A 24,059-nucleotide genomic window follows, 5' to 3' on the forward strand; every position below is an offset into this window, starting at 1 on the left:
AAATAGCTAAAACGAAAAAAAAAAAAAAAAAAAAAAAAAAACTTCACGCTTGAAGGTACATCACCGAGGAACCCGCCGCGGCAAGCGAGAGCCCAGTTTGAGAAGAACGCTGTGAATAAATCGAAGGTGAGAACAATAAGAGCGCATGATTTTCTTTTTCCCAACCGGGTGGAGGGACAAATTTAACATTTTGACAATCCTGATATAGGTGATGTTTCTTTTTTTTCGCATTTTCAAATACAGTTTTATGACGTAGAGAGATAAGGAAATTAAATGCTGAATGTTGTGATCGAAAAGGAGCAAATATGTGTGGACATTTTTTGTAAAATTTGGAAATGGCTTTTTTCCCCACATTAGTGTATCCTTCTTTGTATAATTCAGATCGAAGAAGGAATTCAATTCGTCCACTTCTCTATTAAAAAGTTTTTTCATTTTGTCTATGCCTTGGTAAGTTAGGTAAAATTGCCAGAACTTAAAGGAGAGAAAATATTTTTGCATGACATAGACATAGTTGTATACATCTTCATCTAATTTGTTGTGGGTTGATATAGGGGTGTCAAAATAGTGGAAGAGTCCATTTTTAAATACCAAGTGGTTCGGTTTCCTCGGGAGGGGAATAAAGAAGCAAATAACTTTATTGCAGCTGAGGTGCAAATTCCTTTTACACAAATTGTAGAAAGTTTTGTAGTTAATAAAATTTTTACTGAAGGGGTAGGTTACCTCATCAATTTCGACGGTGATGCAGTTTTTGCTATCGATATATTTGCTGCTGCCGAATTTTTTCTCCAGACTTTTTGTGCATATGCTTTTTAAGCTACTACAGGATTCTAGACTGATTTCTAAAATTCGTTTTACAAAAATTAGGATTTTATTATTATGTGTTTGGTTTGAATTGCTGCAGCATTTGATTACTCTATTATGATAATACAACTCTTCCATTTTTTTTAGCAAGGCATATTTTTTATTTTGGTGGATTAGTGAGATGACTAGGAAGTAGAGGTCTAGAAATTCACTTCGTCTTTGAATATCCTTAATGTTTCTTTTTATGTAGTCTATTACCCCTTTGGGGGGTTCCTTTTCGTTATCTTTTGATATTTTTCTTTTACTTGGAAAAATGAAATTCTGGGGACTGCCCTGCTTCGAGCTATTCAACGGGCTGTAATAGTTGCTGCAGGCTTTGAACATGAGGCTATTCACGCGTGTGAAGTTCCTCAACAGGGATATGTTTGAGAGGGACACCTTGGAGCTCAGAGGGGCTAATGCACTTAGGTGAGCGTTCTTTTTCCTCTCCTTGTTTTCCGCGATGATGTCTTTCGCTTCTCTTGCCACGTCCTGCATCATAGCGTGGTACTCCTTTTTGTAGCTCTCGAATCTGGGAACAGCCGTCAAGAAGTAGGCAAGAAGTGGTGAAATGCATCTCCCCGGTTCATGCAACGTCACACACGCACACCACTAGCGATCTCCTCCGCCTACCTCCTTTTTATCATTCTCCAGATATTCTTAAACGTGTTTACTGAGTGGCGTTGCTTAAAGTCCTTCCTGTCAAATTCCTTCCACTTGACGAACCCTTTGGGAGTAAAATTGGGAGTGCAAAATTGGCTTTGCCATCGGAGGGGGGGAGCGCTCTTTCATGTGCAAATACGCCTCGAACGTGGGTTTGCTTTATTCATCGCTTATCTCTCAGCGCCTTTGGTTTTTTGCCCCCATTTTGGCTATCTGTATAACCGTATACCAACTTATCCCGGTAGCATTTCCTGATGAGCGTTTCGACATCCTCCTTGGACAGGGACCTGCCCGGTTGGAAAGGCCAAACGGTGAGCAGAGGTAACATCGGCATGGGATTCGTAAAAATAAAAAAGACAAAGTAAAACATGAAAGCGTAACTATATGATCTGAGTAGACACTAGAGGGAAAAATCCTTTTTGGCATTACTCCAGTGAGTTTTTATTCTTCTTCTTTGAGGCATCCATTTTGGCGCAGACCTAGCGTATCGCAAATAGGAAACGAGCGGGTGAGCACATAGATGTAACTACAAGTAAAGGGGAGAAAATAAAATAAATACAAAATGATAGAGAAATGTGTCACACAAGGCGATTTTACGCACCGGTTGTGCAGAGCCCTTTAGAGTTACCCTCAAATGTAGAAGCAACACGGAGAAATGGAGAATCCACCAGAGTGCCAAACTTGGAGTTTTCTTTTTTTACTACTATTTTTGTCGTTGCCACCCATGTTTGGGGGGAAAATAAAGAAAATCGAGTTTCGAGAATGAGAAGTTTATTGGATCTGGTACCAGATAAGCATATGCGCGATATGCCCAGGAAAGATGGTGCAAAAAAAAAAGAAACTATATATTCTTCTTTAAATGCTGTCCCTTCTTTTAAACTTGGAGACCTAAAATGCAACCCAGGTTCTCCTCATGGAAGGTACCCAGAATGATATTGTCTTTTCACACATCAGCAGTGCATTTCGTTTAATTTTTCGCATCAAAATGATTTTTCCATTCATGCGGAATTATATGTTTGGGAGAAAGAGGGTTAATGGGGAAAGGTCAAATTTGCCTAACTGTCTACACCAATGATGCACCCTTTTGTGCTATGCTGTGTCGTCTCCGTTGGTTTGTCTTATTCGAGAGTTCATCTTGCAAAGGGGTTCGCAGGCAAATCTGGGAGAATTTGTGCACACCCAAGTTTTCCTTTTACTCCATTCGACTGTAAAAATAGGGTACAAGCGCTAGGTCAACTTTACCACGTATTATATCCATCTTTTTCCCATTTTGTGTGTGTCTGCGGGGGGGCCTCCCTTTTTGTCTACAATTACGCTTTCAATCAGCTTAACGATTCAGACCGACCTGACTGAAGAGGTGACTCCCCAGGGTGTAGTTCATGATGTTGCGAAAAATGAATATATGTAGGAAAAAAAAAAAAAAAAAAAAAAAAAGACAACCTGGAATTTTTTTTCCAGTGTGAGATACAGTGCACAGCCACAGTGGAAACCTCTATTGTGCAAACGAAAAATAAGTACAGGAACTGCGAAATAGGTTAGGAAATCTTACTTTGCCATTTCTCCCTTTTGCGTGTTTCCTAATCAGGGGCACAATAGTAAACATGGGACCTCTCTCCACATGTGCGTATGCATTCGCAAAGCAGCTCAGTACATGTTAGTGTTATCTTCCTGATTGCGTTCCTACGGGTCTACTCGCATTCGTTCGCGGAAAAAAAAACACAAAAGGATCGCACATTTTGCGTAAATTTTAGTTTAAAAAAAATAAATAAATAAAAATAAATTTTATCGATATAATCAGACGCGTTATAATTTAATTGGGAAAAAAGCCACACAGGGATATACATCTCCACGGACCTACATCTGTACAGGTACGCATATCTGGGCAGGCATATGTAACAGCAGCTATAAATGGAGAGCCAGCGTTTTATCCATATATAGATGCTGATAGGACGTGTGTCCATTACGCTCTTTTGCGTGTTAGAAAAATAGACACACGATGCAGGGGGGGATTGAACGTCCACGAGGTGGAGCAGAAAGTAGTGCAAATTTTGTTAGCGTTAAAATGAAATGTTGGAAAGTAGATTAGTAAAAAGGGAAAGGCAAATAACTTGGGTTAACGCAAATTAGGCACAAGTCTTTCTAACCGGATAGTAGTGCAGGCGAGGGAACCACAGAGGGATAGTTTTCCACGGTCACGCATACCTCTGCTACTTCACTTGCGTAACTTTCATTTTTTCTTGAAGCACAACAAGTATGCACAACCGTGAATGGTCATAAGAGAAAACAAAGAAATATGCTTGCTATTTTTTTTTGTCCCTGAGGGGAATAGCAGTAAACATTATTCTGTTCACCTTCTGTTGAGGCGCATTTTTGATTCTACATGTACCTGTGCTCATTTGGATTGTCTGCAAAATAATCCCCGCAGATTCTCTTTCTTTTCGAGAACCATTCACCTGTGCAAAGTTGGAAGTTTGCGTCTCGGTTCTTTTGTCTTTCAGAGTGTCCCTCGAAGGGCATGCGGAGAGGAAGCAATATCACCAAAAAGAGGAGGTTAATTGGTGGCGCAAATTAGCGGCGCAAAGATTGCTCTCCAAGTTAGCACCCCAAACTAACTCCACAAACGCCAAGCGAACGAACAACATGGTCACCAAGGGCGGCGCGAAGAAGAAAGCAAAGGTGAGGGCCTACGACATTGAAGAGTCAAAAAGGATATTCCTATACGCCTACGAACACCAACTGAAAAATGAAAAGGTTAATTGGAAAAAGGCAGAAGAGTCCAAAGTAACGAGCCACAGTGCAAGCTCGATGAGGAGTCACTACGTGAATAGTATAAAACATGAGGTGTCTTTGTATCTGGAGATGTACGCAGAGGAAGTTGCTAAGGTATTTAACAAAGTGAAAAAGTGGAAGAAGGAAGAAAAAAAAAAAAAAATGATGCTTTTACAGAGCAACACACTGGTGAAGCAACGGTCCAATATTTCTCTAGACAGAGTAACCAAGGGAAAAAGCACACACTATAACAAATTTAATTCGCTCATAATTAGTAAAGCCTTCTCCATGAAGGGTAAGCGCAGCGTAAGTAACAAGCAGAACTCATCCATTAACAGAAGAAACGTGGCCAATACAAATACGAAGAAGAGAAAAAAAGACAGCAACGTTTGCTCTAGTGTTAGTGCTTGCGCGAGTGACGGTAGGACGAAAAGCCAAGCGGGAGTATCTAAAAACAACCTCAAGAAGAAAAAAATAAAAAAAGTAAAATTTGCACAAAAAGATACCCTTGCAGTCAAGGATAAAAAAATTAACAAAAATGTGGTCAAAAGTGTGGCCAAAAGTGCGGCAAAAAATGCAGCCAAAAGTGTAGCCAAATGTGCGACCAAATGTGTAGCCAAAATTGCGCCCCAAAATAACGCAATCGTTAGCAGCAATGTAGAAAGAACAAATAACCCCCCCAACAATTCGTTCAATACAGATATGAGTGATAAAACGGATAAAAGAAAAAGCGAAAGGGAACGGGGGAAGCACACGCGAGTGTCCAAAAATTACCAAATGGAAGCAAAGGACATATCCCAAGGGACCATCGACAGTAAACATGTTAAAAAAAAGGTAAAGGAGGAGAACGAAGTACAAATAAGCGTAGACAGAACGGTTTATGGCCAACGAGGGAGTAACGCATTGAACGAAGTGGGCCATATAAAAATACCTTCCGGAGAACACTCTCCCCAAAAGTATCATCCCGAGTCAAGACCTGCAAAACGGCACAGCGACAAAAATTCTCCTCTTCAAAACAGAGCAAAAAGGGGCAAACACTACGCAGCTAACTGCAACGTGAAGGAATTCAGCAGGACAAACAAACCATACGACATGAAAACATCAAGTGGAAACGTTAGGGAAGGGAAAAGAAGTTCCATCGGCTCTATTTTTGGGTACCTTTACGATAAAATATTCCGCTGAAATGGGGGCAGCTATTCGGATTGGCTCAATTGGCCCCAGTGGAACCCTTCTGAGCGGTCTTCTTTCCTAAATTATGCAAAAAAAAAAGGGGGAAAAAAACAATTCGATGAATTCCCCATATAACGAAACGAAGTTCCAATAGATGCTGAAACGCTTGAGTTGGGGCCACATCGTACACCAGAATAATGTGTCTGTCGACTTGCAAAGGAGAGAAGACACAGAAGAGATAGTAAAAAATACGCGTTTTTTTTTGTGACCTTCGCATAATTTTGACGTTGACTCTGTCTTCGATTAGTTTAGTCTCCTTCGCAGTAGCCTGGGATGAAAACATACCTATAGCTATGTATATGCCGATGCATACGTGCGCATGTGCATGTATCTAGCGCATTGCATCCCATTTTACACCCTTTCGTTTCACTTATTAATACGTTGTGTTTGTTTCCTTATCAAAATCGACCTGTTTTACTCTTATTTATGTGCCAAAGGATGATTAAAAAAGGGAAAAAGTAGTATCTATATTTTTTTTTTCGTGTAAATTTCCCTTTGCCTCTTTATGTCTTCATCATGAGTAATTGAATCCGTGAAGTTATCCCTCCATGTTCTCACATAAGTGCATGACACAGAACGTGTAAAAGCTCCTTAAATTTTTTGAAAAAAAAAACTTCTCCCTTCCAATCCCTTATTCGCTTTTTTAAAAATCGTCAAAATGGGGTATATATGTAGGTTATTGCACAGTTTGAGGGGAAAAATAAGACAGGGCTGGAAAGGATGAAATGTGGTGGTGCGTTAACCAATATGGGTACCTTCGAGGTGGATACCCTCCTCCACCAGCACAATTTGCGAACTAGCTATGTTATATTTTGTTTCACGCGGTGTCCCTTCTGAACCATGTGAGTTCAGCAAGAGTATGCACTGCCCAGTTGGGAAGAGGGTTGGGGGGGTGCCCACTGCACACGGTATTTGTTCCTACGTATGTGTAAGTATGCATTCAAGCGTGTGTGCACGCATGCACATGACACACACATGCCTTGGTGCGAGCGGGGGATGGATGGGGCCCGGCTTTCGCTCAACAAAAAAGGTGGGGATAAGTTGTACTAATTAAAAAAAAGGGTGAAACATAGCAGCCGTGGAATTGGTGGTGCCAACAAGGGCATCCACACAACAAGAGCAACTGCAGCTGCGGCTGTATCTACATCTGCCTTTGCAACTGCAATTGCCATGGTGGGAAAACATGAAGAGGCATAGCGCAAATTGGTACATTAACAATGTGTAAAAAAAAAAAAAAAAAATATTTCGGAGACATTAAAGAAAATGTAGAAGAAATTTCCTTTAATGGTTAATAAATGATCTACGTACAACTCGCACAGAAATGCAGCATCACAGTTTGTTGAATATCCATGCAACGTAGAAAAAAATGAGAATAAAAAAAAAACTACGGCCAGAAGAAGCGCTGCAAAGCAGTAAGCCGCAACACCCCGCTTCATGTGTCATCCAATTTTTTCCCACTAGACAGTTTCCCCCTTCGATTCTGCTCTCCAATTTGGTACACTACCAGTTTGCTAGTAGACCAAACGAGTATTTTTTCATATGGATAAATTAAAAAAAAAAAAAAAAATCTGCGCATTAAAACACAAACAGAGCACACGTTCTGTAACAAAAAAAAAGAAAAAGAAATTTAACGGGATAAGCGAAATTTACAGTTTTTTTCTTTCCATCTGAAATGCAAATGGCGCAGGGTCGCTACTACACCTTATCGTCGTGAAACATCCATCTCATATTTTTTGGGGAAACTTTTGTCCCCGCAGAACAGTAGAGCATGTCGTCGATTGGCTTTCTCTTCTTTGTGCAGCTTGAAAGCATCGAAATGATAGACAGGCATATGGAATTAACTGACAGAACAGGAGACCAGTGATCATATAAAATTGACAGGCAGATGTGCCCATTGCTGTAAATATGTGGGTGAATTGGCGGTTCTCCTATGAATATCACTTCTGGGCTTTCTGCGAGGAGGGGAAAATGGTTTAGTGGTTAGCACGTGGGATTGTTCACATATGACATGTTATGATATGATGTGTGTGTGTGTGCGTGTTAGGGGGGTGGACACAAACTCGTATATATTGCCCATGTTCACACCAAGGTGCTATAACACCCGATGTTTTGAACCCCCCTCTAAGGAGCGTTTTCTCCATTTTCCCACCTATTGGATACTTCTCGGTAAACTTAAATTGCATTTTAAAGGTTTCATTTGAGTATAAGGTATTTTCTGCACCCTTAATTTGTATAATCCATTTATCTGAATATTCTTGTATTAATTTAATTGTGTTTTCATTTTCATTTAACAGTTCCAATCTTTCCTTTTCCAGTCTTCTCTTTGAGAGACCTCCTAACTTGATCTCATCAGGATTTTTTTTTATTGTTTCTTCACTGTTGTTTCGATTGGAAGAAAGGCTGTGGCCGTTTAGGGAATTCCGAAATTCCTTCACGTGGTTTGATTGGCTCTCTTCAGACACGGACTCAGACTTGTGTGACACATATGTGTTGTCCTTCACGTAGCCTTGAATTTCGCTGAGGTTCCTTCGGGAAGGGGCGGCAGTCACACATATTTAGTGTTATTACGTTTGAGAATGGCTCCTTTTGGGTACGTGCCAAACGAACGGACACACCCCAGCAAAGCAGTGGATAAAGGCGCTGTGACAAAATGGCGAGGAACATTCCCTAGCTTTTCATACCTTGTCAGCGTGTGGTCATTCGTCACGGGAAAGAACCATTTTTCCTCATCCTTTAAAGGGGAATAAATGAAGAAGTAAAAGATGATTGTCTGTTTGGTTGGTTTCGCCCCACGGTAGGGGAAGTTTTACATGGATCAGTTGACCAGTTGACCAGTTGATCAGTCAACCTTCTCACACTTTGGACGCCTTTACCTCCTCAAACCCCAGGCACCTCAGGACAGCATCCGATCCATTGAAATGCAGCAACTGTTATGTAGTCGGGAAGGGGGAAAAAAAAACGCATGCAAGTGTAAACATGGATGCTAAGTATATACTCACGTATACAAATATATGTGTGCAATATGAACGAAGTAGCAACTTTGTCAATGCACTATTTCCCTAGGGTACCTTATTAATAAACGTTCTGTTGTCCTTTTTTAAGGATCTAAACTTTGCCCTGGAGGGATTTTCAATAATTCTGCAGGGAAAGGGGGAAACGTGAGTGGGCGGGGATGTCCAAGGGTAAGGTACACGCAAGGGGGGTACGTACAAACGTCGGTCCCTGCGAACGTGTCTAACAGGTTTACGATGTTTCTCATTTGATCAGCTGCACACGTGTCCTCACATGCACATTTCTTTTACTTTTGAAGAATGTGGATCAATACGTTCAGTATTTCCCTCTTTTGGTCATTCTGCACATCAAAATGGAGAAAATAAAATGAAATAAAAAAATGAAACAATTGGGGAGAGGCACAAGAAAGGCATGCACAACATGTGTAAACATGTAACATTTTTCGGAGAAGAGCAATCGAAGCAGTTTTCTCCTCTTATGCAACGAATGGACAGCATGGAATATACGCAAGGGGGACAAGTACAATGGAGGCGGATAAATAGATTTGTAAAAAAATCCCCCTTTAAACTTTTCCCGAAACATGGAAAAAATAATGTAAAAGAAAAACTGTACAGATTTACAAGAATGCTGGACAAACACACCAACACATTTTTGTAGACATGTGTAAAGTCAATGTTGCGTAAAATTTATAACTGCTGAAGTTCTTTTTTTTTCTCTTTCTCTTTCTCTTTCTCCTGTTTTTTTTTTTTTTTTTTTTCCGTATTACATTTATATTTGTGAAAACATCAGATATGGCCTCTTTCAATGTTATCATTTTTTAATTTTGCTACACTTGTGGAGTGGGGTATAATAAATCGTACTTCAAAAAAAAAAAAAAAAAGAAACTCTTATTTTTAATTATTTCCACGTTATTTTGCTTTTTTCTCGTAATGTTAACAATTTCCTGTAATTCATGGTGTTCCCTTGGGAAAATAAACCAAAATGTATGTTCTTTGCTTACGGCTACTGCTGCAACGCCTGCTATTTACTCTGGCAGTGCGCTTATTGCCCTTGCTACTCTTTTGCTGCTTGCGCGACTATTTTGCTATGCGCTATTGTTTGCTCCCTTTTAAATCGCTAAACAGAAGGGAGAAAAACACTCAAGAGGCATCACCACGTGTAGTACTCCTTAAAAAGGTAAAAAAAAAAAAAAAGGAAGGAGCAACAAGAGGGGGAATGAAGTATGGAACAAGGAGCCTCGAAGGGAAATCATTCCATATATTTACATATAACTGCAAGCAAAAAAAATGGGATACGCAGTTTTCCGTAGCTTTGCAGTGAGCTTGAAAAAATCAACTGCACTTTGCTTTTTGGTTTTATCATTTCGGTGTTTCCCGTACGCCATTTGTTTGCTAAATTTACCAATCCGCAAATTTGTCAATCTGGAAAATTGCTGATTTGCTTTTTTCATTTTTAAGCAATTGTTGAGGAATTAAAATGGGATAAAATTGCCAGTTCGAAAAAAAAAAAAAAAACGTGGAAAGGCTATATGCATTCATTTTCTTACATTCGTACATGTGGCGCTGCGACGGGACATATGCCCCTGGACATGAGTTCCAAAATGAAAGTGTTAAAGAGACCGTCAAACAGATATTTAACAAATATGCGTGAAGCGGAAGGAAAAAATTAGTGTAAGAATGCCAATGAGGGGAAAAATCCCCCTACAACCTCGCAAACGCGGGAAAAGAAGGAACTATATAAAACATCGTGCCATTTGGAAAACCCCACTTGTTACTACAAAATTGTGTATGCATGTATGCATATATGTACGTAAGTATTTATGCGTGTTAAGCTGGGGCGAGAGAGGAACAGCATCGCGTTGGCGCGAATGCGTAGTTTGTTACCTCGTTCGAATTGCATGTGTAAGTTTCGAATGCACATGGAAAATAGTTTTAACGCGAACGAGAAGTAAATAACGGTAGAACTGATGAGAAATATGTCTGTTTTGGCAGACCTGCGTGTCGAGACAAAGGGGTCCTGCTAGTCGCATCAGAAGTAACAATTCCCGCGTTGAGTTCGTTCTGCGTTTTTTCAGTTAAGCGCTGTTTTCCCTGTTTGCTTCTCATTTGTCCTCCACAGTGACAGTTAATTCGACACCATAATGAATACTTGTGTCGAAAATGTTCATTCACAACTGGGTGTACAAAGGGAGGAGTCAAATAAGGTACAAACATGTGTGTACACATTACATTGGGTGGAATGAAAAAAAAAAGAAGAGTTGCTTAATGGGTTATGCCCATCCTTTTTCCTTTCACATATGTAAGCACATATCCGTAAGCAGTTTAAACTCCCGCAACGTTCTTCCATCCTTAATTTTGCAACTATTTTCCCTTAACAGCACAAAAATAAAAAAAAAAAACGAACCTAAGAAGAGGGTTCTTTTCCCTTATCTTACTTTAAGGTGTGATTTGAATTGTTAATCCTCGAGTTCCCCCACCCCCAATTTTGCAAACACCAACTGGGTAAAACACGAAAATGTACAACAATTGATGGAGGAATGGTAAAAGTATGCCTTGTTAGGATTGAACGGCGAATTAACCCTAGCCTGTACTACAAACGGATACATGGCACATTTTTGCCTTTTTAACGATATGCCGGAGGAGTAAATCCCATTTTAAGGCAAACAATTTCACGTAAAATGATGGCGTTATTTCGTTGCAAAAAAAATATCGTAAAAATTGGAGAGAAAATTACAAAAATGAAATAATTTCTAAATGATGTAGAGGCACACGCATAAAATATTTTGTACCGGCCAATGTGCTTGGGAGCACTCTTGAAAAGTTAGCGAATGTATAAAAAGTAGGCCCTTCTCCATTCCACTGCATCATTTTTTTGGCACGCAACATCCCTCCGTGTAAATCCGCATAATATGGTATGTCATACGAGGGCAATCAAAATTATCCTAATCTCTCAAGGTTAACCCCACTTTCGCCCAGTAGGCCATGCATTAATCACTAATGCGAACACGCAACATAAACAAACAAGTATTGCTTAGATGAGTCAAACCGCATGCTAATTCGTTTATTCCTAGGCTTGCTTCTAACCTGAGGGTTTTCCTTACTCGACATAAGTGACATATTCGTCGCGCACTCACTTTACAACATTTAGGGGGAACCACATAGATGCCCAATTTTGTGCACGCTTGAAGGTACATATACACGTACATGCGTGGATACCTTCTGATTTGCTTACATAGACGCTGTCGCGTTTTACCATTTTTGGAATACAAGAAGCTAGGCCATCCGAGCATTAAACAATGAACGATGATAATGTAAGAACGGATGGAAACATGAATGGCTGCCTTGTGAAAGACGCGCAACTGTATATGCACATCGGTGAGGCAGTCGTGCACACGTGAGGCATAGTGGGGCGTAGGGAACTACATGGGATTACATCGCACATGCTTCACTTATTTCTTATTTCCCCCCCAACCGTAGAAGGAATTTTCCGGAAGAGACATTTACCAGCTAATAAAAAATGCAAAGGACAAAATAAAAATTGATTACAAGTTTTGGTACACGCAGCCCGTGCCCAAAATAAATGACGAGTTTAACGAATCGGTAGGGGGTCTAGCTCTTCGTGCATCATCATCGCATGTGTGTGGAACAGCTTAACATGTGTACATCGTTTCCTCGTTGTGCAGTTGTCATACTCCTTTTGCGCACCATTACTGTGTTCATAAAATTGTGTACATATAGCTGTGCAAGTCAACCCATTTGGATAACATTATCCCAACACAACGCCACTTCCCCGTGCAGGTGAACGAGCCATTCATAAGTGACAACAAAGTGGAGGATGTCAGAAAGGTGAGACAATTTTTATGTGCCCTTCTGAAGTTCTATATATGGAGGTTTTTTTTTCCTCACCTGTAATGGGGCTGATATTTTCTTTGCAGAAAAAGATCCCATTCTTTTGTGGCTAAGATTAACGGAATAATCTGTTTATAATTTATTCCCTCTATTTTTTTTATTTTCCCCGCAGGATGAGTACAAACTGCCGCCAGGCTACTCCTGGTACGTGTGCGATGTGAAGGATGAAAAGGACCGGAGCGAAATTTACACACTCTTAACAGACAACTACGTAGAAGACGACGACAACATCTTCCGGTTTAACTACTCTGCGGAGTTTTTACTATGGGCTCTGACATCTCCAAATTATTTAAAAGCGTGGCACATTGGTGTGAAATATGATGCGTCGAATAAGCTCATCGGATTTATAAGTGCCATTCCGACGGATATATGTATTCATAAGAAAACGATAAAAATGGCTGAAGTTAATTTTTTATGCGTTCATAAAACGTTGAGGTCAAAAAGGCTAGCTCCAGTCTTAATTAAAGAAATTACAAGGAGGATAAATTTAGAAAACATATGGCAAGCTATTTACACAGCTGGAGTTTATTTACCCAAGCCAGTAAGTGACGCAAGATATTATCACAGATCTATAAATGTAAAAAAATTAATTGAAATAGGTTTCTCTTCCTTGAACTCCAGATTGACGATGAGTAGGGCTATTAAACTGTACCGAGTTGATGATACATTGAATTTAAAAAATATGAGATTAATGAAAAAGAAAGATGTCGAAGGAGTGCACAAATTGTTGAGTAGCTACTTGGAGCAATTTAATTTATATGCTGTTTTTACGAAAGAAGAAATTGCCCACTGGTTTCTTCCCATCGATAATGTTATTTATACTTATGTAAATGAAGAGGGTGGAAAAATTAAAGACATGATTTCTTTTTATTCCTTACCTTCTCAAATTTTGGGAAATGATAAATATAGCACTTTAAATGCTGCCTACTCTTTTTACAACGTCACCACGACAACTACATTCAAAAATTTAATGCAGGATGCCATTCTCCTGGCCAAGAGAAACAATTTTGATGTGTTTAACGCGCTGGAAGTGATGCAGAATAAATCCGTCTTTGAGGACTTAAAGTTCGGTGAAGGAGATGGATCGCTCAAGTATTATCTGTACAACTGGAAGTGTGCGTCCTTCGCACCTGCACATGTGGGTATTGTGCTGCTCTGAGGGGGAAACCGGCGAGGTACACAATTAACCGGTGACGTCTCACTGACGTGACAAGACTGTGCCGTTGCGAGGAAAACAAAGAGCTTTGTGCACGTTGATGTTGGAAATTTTGCCCAATCCGTGACAATTTTATGCGGCTTATCTTGAAAGGGGGTACTCGTTACAACCTCCCCATTTGGGATAATGTTAGCTGCGAACGGGGGTGGCAGCCCCTGTGGCCACAATTGGGCGTATGAAAATTCTCCCGGAGGAACAAAAACAAATTGTGAACATGTTAAGTTCAAAAAGGTTGTGGACGGAGTAAAGGCAAAAAGTGCACAATCAGAATGTAGGAAGAAAAAAAAGGGGGCAATACCTTAATGTAGAATACCTCCCTTTTATCTCATAGGGTGTTTTTTTAAAAAATGATTGCCAATGAATGACGTGTGCAAAAGCGAGGAGGGATCGCTTTCGTTCCGTCGCCTTCTCCCTCCTCTTCATCTTATTTTGTTCACCTTTTTTTTTTTCCTTCTAGTTACCCTTTTTTTTGTTCATTATACTTTTTATAGAAATTTATAAGCTTGTCGGATGTTTGCGGTTTAATTTTTTTTAAGACCTTCACAAAATGCTCTTTGCTGAGACCAACCAAAGAACTTCCGGGGAAGGATCCCCTCTGCATTTGTTTTTCATTTCTGCAGTTTTTCAGAGTCTCTCGTAATGCACATATGGATGCTTCTCTGCAAATATTTACAATTTCGGCACCGCTGTACTTTTTTGTGTTTTTGGCCAAAAATTGGCATAGCTCCGTAAAATTATTATTATCATGCGGGAGCGGTTCCCTTTTGCGGTCCCCCTTCACATGACTATTCTTGTTTGCCCCCTCTGAAAATTGTTGTTCATTTACCGTTTTGGCATTTCCCCCACCTTTTTCACATATCGAAGGATTGATCCGATTTGGCGCTTTTTCTTCCTCCTCTAGCACAGCTTTCGTGGGGGGACACGAATCTACGTTACAATCAACATAATGCTTTTCGTTCTTCATTTGTAGTTTTTCCACGGTGCGCATTGTAGCGGTGTCGGGGGAATTATTCCGATGCGATTCTATTGCACTTCCTTCTGATTGAAGGTCCCTTTTCAAGGGGTGACTGTTCCCACCGGAGGAATTACTTGGGGGGTCATTCCCCCCCCATCCATTTATCATATTATTAATTTTGTAAAACTTTAGAGTCTTCCTAAGAATAGATAATCTGGACTTATAATTTGGGAGGGGGACATAAATAATTCGATCAAACCTCCCCGGTCTTAGCAAAGCAGGATCGATAAGATCGGGTCTGTTTGTAGCTGCCAAAATTATTACATCAACTCGGTTGTAAATTCCGTCTATTTCGTTTAGCAGCTGACATAGCACCCTGTTGGTGACAAAGTTTTGGTTCAAATTTCTGTTCACCGCGATGGAGTCAATTTCGTCGAAAAAAATTACACAGGGATTGTTCTCCCGAGCTTTCTTAAATATATTTCTAATTGTCTTTTCAGATTCTCCAACATATTTAGAGAAAATTTCTGGCCCCTTAACACTGATGAAATTCATGTTTATTTCGCTAGCTATGGCTTTTGCGAACAGAGTTTTGGAACACCCTGGGGGGCCATACAGCAATATTCCTTTGGGGCTCTGTATGTTGTATTTTTCGTACACATGCTTGTACTTCTTCGGATATATTAAACACTCCTTAATGCATCTTTTCACAAATTGGTAGCCCCCTATGTCTTTGATTCTTGTCTTGGGGATATCTACGTAGAGTTCTTTCATGCCGGAGGGCTTCACGTATTTTAGCCCCTTCAGGAGATGTTTGTATTTGAGGAGGTGAGCAGGTTCGTCAGGTTTGGGTGCAGGTCGGCATCCCAGGACTGCCCCAGTTGGGAATGCTCCCTGGGTTGCCTTTACTTCCACGTCATGTTGTCCCGGTTCTTCCTCCGCTTTTTTTTTCCCTTTTTTTCCCTCTTCCTCGACCCCTTCCCCGTTGTGCGAACCTCGCAAGGTCCCCTTAAGCGCCTTGCGAGACACAACCCGATTCTCCCTCAAATAAATATACATGGATACGTTGATCAACGCGTTGATATCCGAGCAAGTGAAGGATTGACACATATCTGCAATTTCTTTGATTTGCTTCGTACTTACATTGTGATGGATTCTGTTTAGCTTATTCTTAAAAATGGCAATTCGGTCCTTCAAGTTGGGGACATTTATCTCGATGTCTTTGTCAAACCTCCCACTTCTCCTTAAAGCTAAGTCCATTTGATTAATGTAGTTTGTTGCCCCTATTAGAATGGTGTGTGTGTTCTTTTTTATTCCATCCATATTGTTAAGCAAAGTAGAAGTATACAAATTTATGTTTGCATTTTCTCTCTTCTCACAAAGAACTTCAATTTCGTCAATGAACACAATAGAGCATTTGTTCTCTTCTTTGTACCTCTTGTAGCACCTTAGAAAAAGTTCGTTAATTTTCGACCCACTGTTGTTGTTATCGATTAGGTCGGTACTTTTTAGAATTTCCATTTCGGGTAGGACAATGTCGTCCTTCAGATGGTCATCAATTTGCTGCCCACTTTCGTTGTGACAGCCAGGTTGTGTCTCTTTGCATTGCTCTGCTAAACCCTCCCCTTTTGATCCAATTAAGTGGTTCATTTTCTTTTTCAACTTCATGTGTGATAATTTCCTCCTCAATTGTAGTAACTCCTCCTTGATTGCCAAAGCGATGAAGGTCTTTCCACACCCTGGAGGTCCATGTAGCAAAATACCTCTGTTTATATCGATATGAAATTCATCATATATATTTTTATAAATCAGTGGCAATAAAATGTAGTAATAAATTTCGTCCTTAATTTTTTTGTACCCCCCTATTTTTTTTAGTCCCTTCTTTTTTCTGCTTCCTATATTCTTTGGGTAATTTTTTTCTTTTCCCTTGTTCATCTTCTTGGCGCTATCAGGGGGGGGTGCACCTCCTACGCCGTCATCACTGTTGTCATCACTATACGCATCCTTTTTTTCATCACTGCTTGCACTCTCCGACCGAAGGGGGGCCGCCCTCTCCACGACAATTTTGCTATTCTGACTCACATAGGGGATGCGGAAATCCTTCCCCAGTGGAACCACATCCCACTGTTGCTTTCCCTTCATTTGGACAACCAAGTCTGTAACGGTCAAGCGCGTATGCACACCCAGCACACAAATTTTGAGGCAGTTTCCTGGAAACAAGCAAGTATTTAACAAGGACAGATTTATGTACCTCTCCATGTTCTTACTTTTCAGATTATTCCAAAAGGTTTGCATCATATAATTACTATGGTCATCATGATAATAGTCCTTCAAATTTTCATACGATTCGTTAGTTATTTCCTGCACACCAAGTTTTATTTGTTTTATGGGGGTGTATAGCTCCGCTTTCCTCATTTCAACGCGTATATTGTGGTGCTTCTTCTGAGCTTGCTTCTTGTTCCCCCCACTGGGATGTACGTTTTCGTCACCATCCTCTTCCTCACCTTCGCTCGACACGCCAATTTTCAAACTACTCAACAAAAATGTATTCGCAAAGACGTCATTCCACTTTGTCTGTTTTTTCAAGTTCAGCTCAGAACACCCCTTCACGCAGCAGCAGACATATGCCTTCCTTCCTCCCTTCGTGCGGCACACAACAACGTTGTCATTTTCGTTTAGCTTTAACTGTTTAAGGAGCTCGCTTGAGCAGTGCAGGTTGAAATTACTTGCTATGTTTACCTTTTCTTCTTCCTCATCGTGCGGGAAAAAATTCAGGTTCACATGATGGGTGTCCATCAGGGGGGGCATTCCCAGCTGTTCCTCTGCTTCTGCCTGTACTTTTTAACACCTTGAGGGGCTCACCCTAATTAATCTTTTCTCGACAAGTTTACAACTCCCATGCGTCGAATGTATTGCGCTGTATTATATACAAAAGCTACACGATTTTAGGAGGGAATAAAATGAGTTTCTCCTAACAAGCAGTCGGAAAAAGATGAACACAAAATGGTGCAGTTATTTCTTAAAAGCACTGAAAAAAATAAAATAATAAAATAAAATAGGCATGTAATAATTCCCGTTCCTAAGGGCGTGTTGGAAAGGGTCCTCCGTACATCTAACAGGTGTTCCTCTCGTTATCGTCACGTCGGTTTATTTTTTTTTTTTTTTCTTGCCCCTACATTTCTCGCAATTTTTATCAGCAGAACGTATGAATGATTACCCCCTGTGGGAACAAATAAAAAAGCGGAGCAAATCGTTATTGGTACAGAAAAAAAAAAAAAATTCTTTTTTTAAATGCAAAAATTAGGCAGAAGAAAAAGAGTCTCACCAGAGTGGTCAAAATTGCGAAAATAGAACAAGAACAGCTAAGCCGATCTGAAGAGCTGCCAACTGGAATTGACTCCAAAATAAATATTATTTGAAAGACCAACCGGATTTCTACCCCCCATTAGATAGATTCTACGCAAACAAACGTGTACATAAGGAGATACAAAATGCTTGTCAGTAGTGCTTCTTGGGTCTCTGCATAGTGCGAAAGGTAAAACGTGGGAGTGAGAATACCATGAACAGTTTTGTCCGAATTAAGGGGTGAAAAGGAAAAGTACCAACAGAGATATTCACTATCGGAATAAAGAGCAATCTTCAACATAGCGATTTGGAAGACGCAATTCCGCATCATACACTGTATAGGTGCCGTGCATATGTGCCTCTACTCAATTTTATACAATAAACTGATCCGTCTCCCGCGTATGCGAACACTGAGAGAAGCTGTTTGTGTATCCACTTCAAGTTTACCCCAACATGATGAACCAGGGGGCATTTAAAGAGGTCAACAAAATCAGAAGCGAAAGCGACGATGGAGAGAGCAGCGATGAGAAAAGCGGAATCGATGACGCCAAGTCGTCTGTGTTTGTTAAGTCGAACCAAATTCCCGAGAACACAGATGTGGTAGAAGGTATGAATTTCGAAAAAGAAATAAATTTGCACGAGTTTGTAAACCAGTACAAGTACATGGGGTTCCAGGCCACCAACTTGGGTATAGGAATTGACGAGGTGAACAAAATGATTCATTTTAAGTATGCAGAGGGGAGAGAAGGGACACAGGATGACCAAGATCTGGACAATGGTAGCAAGTGTCAAGCCATGCCAAAAAAAAAAAAATGCCTAATCTGGCTATCCTTCACCTCAAACATGATATCTAGCGGGCTGCGTGAAATATTCGTGTACCTCGCAAAGAAGAAGTTCATAGACGTGGTGGTGACCACAGCTGGGGGAGTGGAAGAAGACATTATCAAGTGCTTCTCCAAAACGTACTTGGGCGATTTTAATCTTAACGGGAAAAAGTTAAGGAAAAAGGGGTGGAACAGAATAGGCAATTTAATTGTCCCAAATGATAATTACTGCAAATTTGAGGACTGGCTCCAGCCCATACTGAATAAAATGTTACACGAACAGAACAGAAAAAATGAAGAACTCTTTTTGAAAAAGTTGGAAAAACGGAGGAGGAGAAAAGAGCAAGAAGGAAAAAATGCGTCGTCATCCCCGCCTTGCAATCCCTCGTGTGACAGTTCCGATGAAGACGAATCGGACTTGTTCTACTTAAGCCCCTCCGAGTTCATAAACAAACTGGGGGAGGAAATAAACGATGAAAGTTCCCTCATATATTGGTGCCATAAAAATGACATCCCTGTATTCTGCCCCGGGTTAACAGATGGATCCTTGGGGGATAATTTATTTTTTCACAATTATGGGAAAAAAATAAAAAATAATCTAATTTTAGACATTGTAAAGGATATTAAGAAGATTAACTCTTTGGCGTTAAATTGTAAGAAGTCTGGGATTATCATTTTGGGAGGGGGTCTACCGAAACATCACGTTTGTAACGCCAATTTGATGAGAAACGGAGCCGATTTTGCAGTGTATGTAAACACGGCTAATGAATACGACGGCAGTGATAGTGGCGCAAATACTACGGAAGCTTTATCGTGGGGGAAGATTAAGGCGGGTCACACGAACAACCATGTTAAAGTTTTTGGCGATGCTACGATTTTGTTTCCCCTGATGGTTCTCAACACGTTCTACTTGCACGATCAACGGGGGAAGCACACCTCGGGTGAAGCGGAAACGCGTATAATCACACAATAGTGCAGAATATGTATGTTAGAGGAAAAAATTGCAAAATGGGCAAATAAAAAGTCACGTTAAAATGAACGGGCGAACCGAGTTGCAACTTTGCATTCCGCAGTTTTGGCGCAATTTTAAGGGGCTAGTGGGACAGCGCAGCGTCGTGGGGTTGCCTCACACCGTTGCGCAGTTTTGCTCCTTCCCGTTTTTCCTTTTTTTTGTGCGCACGTTTGCTGTTCGTCTTTTAAACTCCACTTAGCGCTTGGCGGCACATCTCTGTTGCATATACGATTTGTATTAAACTGCTTATTCGTGTAACTTTTCCTTAATTAAAGCACAAATTTGTGGTCATATAAAAATGTATTTAAAAAAAAAAAAAAAAGTTGCGTGAATCGAGGCCTGGTGTGCATGTATATGCATACACTCGTTATGGAGTGACAAATAGAATTTGCTGCTTAGGTATGTCTATTTTTGCGTGCACTCCTCTTCCCCCCAAGGTTGGCGTACGAATGGGTGAATGTGCGAATGTGTAAATATGTGCATGCGTCTGCTGCTCAAGTACGCCGTGGCGGCATAAGCATACATAATTTTACGAGCACATGAGCACAGACCCCTCCCCATCTGCGCGCAAAAAAAAAAAAAAATTACAAACTGATTTTTAAAAAAATGGAATATGCTAAAACAAATGCACTTAGAGAATCACCAAAAATTTAATCTTTAAACAAATACGTTTCAAAAATGAAAATAAAGGTCATAATATTATTTGGGGAATGTCAAACTGAAGAGGATTCAAATAGAGACTTGGCAGAGCAAAAAGGGGGGGAGGGTTGCCTGTTGTCATGGACGAAGGTTTTTACATGTTCCCCCGTGTGTGGGGGGGCCACCGAGCAACATAAAACATATAGGGCCAAAATTGCATCGTGAAAAAGAAAATGGATGTGTAAAAGCACAGCTGCATAAACGCATATCATATAGATGTGTAAAATAAACTTAACGTGCTTCAAATTGCGGGATTTAATTAAGCGCTTCGATCCCCGCAGGTATGTTTCGTGTGCAGACATTTTCGCAGATGGGCAAGATGCGCCCGCTTTAAAAATGCGTTACATAAAAAGTTTGATCTGTTAAGGAGCCTATGATACATTAATTGCTGCTACTGGTGGGGAGGACGTTCGTCGTTATGTAATTATTATGCGCTGGGATGTTCGTCATTACACGTGGTGATATATGTCCCTTCTGGTGTACCCATTTGGCATGCTTGCCATAATGCAAATGCTTCCCCTGTTCACTTAGAAGCACTTCCTGTGGACGATGCTAGGCCCAGCGTCCTCGTACTCCTCCTTGGTTATCCACATCTGCTGAAAGGTGGACAATGAGGACAAAATCGACCCTCCGATCCACACGGAGTATTTCCTCTCAGGTGGTGCAATAACTTTAATTTTCATGGAAGACGGAGCTAAGTTAGTCATTTCTTTTGTCAATCTTTCCCCAATATTATTATACATAGTAGTGCCACCACTTAAAACAATATTATTGTACAGTTCTTTTCTTATGTCAATGTCACATTTCATTATACTTTGGTAAGCAGTGATATGTAGTCCTGGGCATTCTCTTCCTATTAGCGTTGGATTAAATAAAGCTTCTGGGCATCGGAACCTTTCGCTACCTACGGTTATTAAATTTCCATCCGGCAATTCATATATTTCTTCTATCTGGTCGGAATGTTCCTCTGATTTTTTTAATTCCTCATCGTAATCCAGTGCAATATAACATAATTTTTCTTTTATGTCTCGAACAATTTCTCTCTCTGCCGTTGTTGTGAATGTGTGTCCCCTTTCTGTGAACAGCTTCATCATGTGGTAGGTCAAATCTCGTCCCGCCATGTCGATTCTGTTGATTGCGTGCGGAAGGACATATCCTTCATATATTGGAACGGTGTGGCTCACTCCATCACCGCTGTCCAGAACGATTCCTGCGGGGTTAAGCGGTGATTAGCGGTGTTAAGCAGCGTTGAAGGGGTCATAAATGGGAGGAGATATGTGCAGAAAATCGCCTGCACCCCTGCTATGGCCACGTCTTACCCGTTGTCCTCCCAGAAGCGTACAGGGATAAAATGGCCTGAATGCTGACATACATAGCTGGCACGTCAAAAGACTCAAACATAATTTGCGTCATGCGTTCTCTATTCGTCTTCGGGTTCAAAGGTGCCTCTGTTAGCAGGACTGGATGCTCTTCAGGAGAAACCCTTAACTCGTTATAAAATGTATGGTGCCATATCTTTTCCATATCATCCCAGTTGGTTACTATTCCATGTTCTATTGGATACTTTAGGGTGAGTATTCCCCTCTTGTTTTGTGCTTCATCTCCTACGTAGCATTCTTTTTGTTCCATGCCTACCATTATGTTTGGCATTTTTGGCCTTCCCACAATTGATGGGAATACACACTTAGGTGCATCGTCACCGGCCAATCCGGACTTCACCATTCCACTTCCATTGTCGACTACTAGGGCTACGGCTTCTTCTGACATCTGCCAAAGGGGGAAGTGATTGGAAGGGGGTGGATATCGTTGGGGAGACCAGTATTCCGCGTAGAGGATTGGGGTCTACCTACGGGTACATCTGTATGTACATATACTGGCCCATCTATATAGGTTCACATATAAGCCTTTTCTTCCCACTGCACCACGTTATCCACTACGGCAACGATGTAGAAGCAATTTACGCACTGGGTGCATACGCAAAGAAGAAAGAAGAAAGTGGTGCTTCTCTATGCCTTACTGTTTTGAGTTTACTTTGGGGCGAAATTGTTTAGGTCCTTGCGGGTTGTTCTTCTATGAAGTATGATTGCCTGGAAATGTAGAATATGGGAATGAGCTAAATTGGGATTGCTTTCCATATGTGCACGTTTTTGCTCATCTGACAGTGCATCGCACGGGCGTACAAGCATACGCTTTTATAAGCATACACGTGCCTACACGAACAAGTACCTCAGTACATATGCTATAACATCTATACGCATGTACACCTTCTACATATGCCTATTTAAACTAGAAAATGATTTTCAAATTTTATTAATTATTTGTCACTGACTCTTTTTGAATGAATATAATTTTTTTTTTAATTTTTTATCCTCTCACCGTTTTATTTTTTTATTCTTACGTACCTTGTTTCGGCTACCTATGGCAAAAATGGGGTGATGTTGCTCAGTGGTGCTGTTATGTATATTTGTACGTTTGTGTTTGTTCTTTTTTTTTTTTTTTTTGTTAAAGTGTTCAGGCGAAAAAATCACGTTGATCCATGTAGATCACGAGTTTTTGCGGCATGTGCATTATGTAGAAGCGCACATGTACATATGTAGAACGCGTGTACTTATGCATGTAGAAAGTTGCTCTTATCCGTTATGTATGTATTATTTGCGTATGCATATATTTTCTGCAGTCCACTCCTTCTTTCAGCTCACACAGTTTCTTAAAAATGCTTCCCACAGGAGGTGAATAATATTTTTAATTACCAAAAGCTGTCATAGAACCCCCAAATGTGAATTTTTAAAAGGCTTAACAGAGAAGAAGTCGATTCTTATTTTCTCAAAGTGGGAATATCCCCTTACGCGTTGAGATAAGTAAAATGTATTTTTTTTTTTTTTTTTTCAAACACTCGCGACATCGTGTATGTATTGACTGAGTCGATCCATATGCACTGTTTTTTTCCGCTGTTTTTTTTTTTTATTTTTTTGCTTCTTTTTTAAATGCGAAGAGGGAATAAAAAAAAAAAAAAAATGACTGTTAAATAGTGTGATCAAATTTATAGACTATGTAGGGGCAGTATGGAAGAGGTGCTTCTTATATGAATGGATAAGTTAAAGGGAAAATGCGTTGGGGGGGGAAATTGGCGGAAATGTGCCGAGATAGCATATGTACGTAAAAAAAAAGGCGATAGGAGTAATGTAAATTTGCTCACTCATGGAGCATACTACGTGCATATGAGAAGGAACGCCAAAGGGTCATTTTGGAAAAAAAGGGGAAACACACGCACATATTACATGACACGCACCAACTGGTGCAGTAACATGTCACTTTCGAAAAAACTGGGATGAGGAATAACGTGTGTAGAGAAAAATTTATGGATTGTGTGAAAATGTTAAAATGGATTTTTTGTGAAAAAGCCCCCGCGGTGTATATAGAATATGCCATATTGCTTAATGCTACGGAAGACAAATTAAAAATGCCCCCATTAAATGGTAATATGTTTTTTTTTTTCCCCCAAAAGGGTTAGTTATTTTGTTATTGCGCAGATGGGTAAAGGGTATGAGCATAAGGGCGTAAGTGATGGCCCCCATATGTGTCAGTT

General features: G+C 40.4%; 7 protein-coding genes across 7 annotated transcripts; 3 read left to right on the forward strand and 4 right to left on the reverse strand.

Annotated features, from left to right (window-relative positions):
- Positions 1-60: 60 nt before the first annotated feature.
- Positions 61-1,970, reverse strand: PCOAH_00050040 (Uncharacterized protein; the record flags this gene model as incomplete). The annotated part of the gene is made up of 4 exons (XM_020061786.1): positions 61-1,372; positions 1,474-1,567; positions 1,726-1,790; positions 1,933-1,970. 4 exons carry the CDS (start codon positions 1,968-1,970, stop codon positions 61-63), a joined length of 1,509 nt encoding a protein of 502 aa, XP_019917393.1.
- A 2,173-nt stretch (positions 1,971-4,143) lies between these two features.
- Positions 4,144-5,454, forward strand: PCOAH_00050050 (Uncharacterized protein; the record flags this gene model as incomplete). The annotated part of the gene is made up of 1 exon (XM_020061787.1): positions 4,144-5,454. One exon carries the CDS (start codon positions 4,144-4,146, stop codon positions 5,452-5,454), a length of 1,311 nt encoding a protein of 436 aa, XP_019917290.1.
- Positions 5,455-7,197: 1,743 nt separating this feature from the next.
- Positions 7,198-8,953, reverse strand: PCOAH_00050060 (Uncharacterized protein; the record flags this gene model as incomplete). The annotated part of the gene is made up of 6 exons (XM_020061788.1): positions 7,198-7,454; positions 7,652-8,028; positions 8,184-8,233; positions 8,376-8,429; positions 8,571-8,640; positions 8,805-8,953. 6 exons carry the CDS (start codon positions 8,951-8,953, stop codon positions 7,198-7,200), a joined length of 957 nt encoding a protein of 318 aa, XP_019917190.1.
- Positions 8,954-11,590: 2,637 nt separating this feature from the next.
- PCOAH_00050070 (Glycylpeptide N-tetradecanoyltransferase) lies at positions 11,591-13,581 on the forward strand (the record flags this gene model as incomplete). Its single annotated transcript, XM_020061789.1, has 4 exons — positions 11,591-11,824; positions 11,991-12,113; positions 12,312-12,359; positions 12,535-13,581. The coding sequence occupies 4 exons, from the start codon at positions 11,810-11,812 to the stop codon at positions 13,579-13,581; spliced, it is 1,233 nt and encodes a 410-aa protein (XP_019917457.1).
- A 514-nt stretch (positions 13,582-14,095) lies between these two features.
- PCOAH_00050080 (ATPase) lies at positions 14,096-17,401 on the reverse strand (the record flags this gene model as incomplete). Its single annotated transcript, XM_020061790.1, has 1 exon — positions 14,096-17,401. The coding sequence occupies one exon, from the start codon at positions 17,399-17,401 to the stop codon at positions 14,096-14,098; it is 3,306 nt and encodes a 1,101-aa protein (XP_019917440.1).
- Positions 17,402-18,391: 990 nt separating this feature from the next.
- PCOAH_00050090 (Deoxyhypusine synthase) lies at positions 18,392-19,735 on the forward strand (the record flags this gene model as incomplete). The annotated part of the gene is made up of 1 exon (XM_020061791.1): positions 18,392-19,735. One exon carries the CDS (start codon positions 18,392-18,394, stop codon positions 19,733-19,735), a length of 1,344 nt encoding a protein of 447 aa, XP_019917336.1.
- A 1,265-nt stretch (positions 19,736-21,000) lies between these two features.
- PCOAH_00050100 (Actin-2) lies at positions 21,001-22,933 on the reverse strand (the record flags this gene model as incomplete). Its single annotated transcript, XM_020061792.1, has 4 exons — positions 21,001-21,683; positions 21,793-22,240; positions 22,491-22,560; positions 22,700-22,933. The coding sequence occupies 2 exons, from the start codon at positions 22,238-22,240 to the stop codon at positions 21,001-21,003; spliced, it is 1,131 nt and encodes a 376-aa protein (XP_019917469.1).
- Between the last annotated feature and the right edge of the window lie 1,126 nt (positions 22,934-24,059).

Source organism: Plasmodium coatneyi, chromosome 13, assembly GCF_001680005.1.
Source record: "Plasmodium coatneyi strain Hackeri chromosome 13, complete sequence".
NCBI lineage: Eukaryota > Apicomplexa > Aconoidasida > Haemosporida > Plasmodiidae > Plasmodium > Plasmodium coatneyi.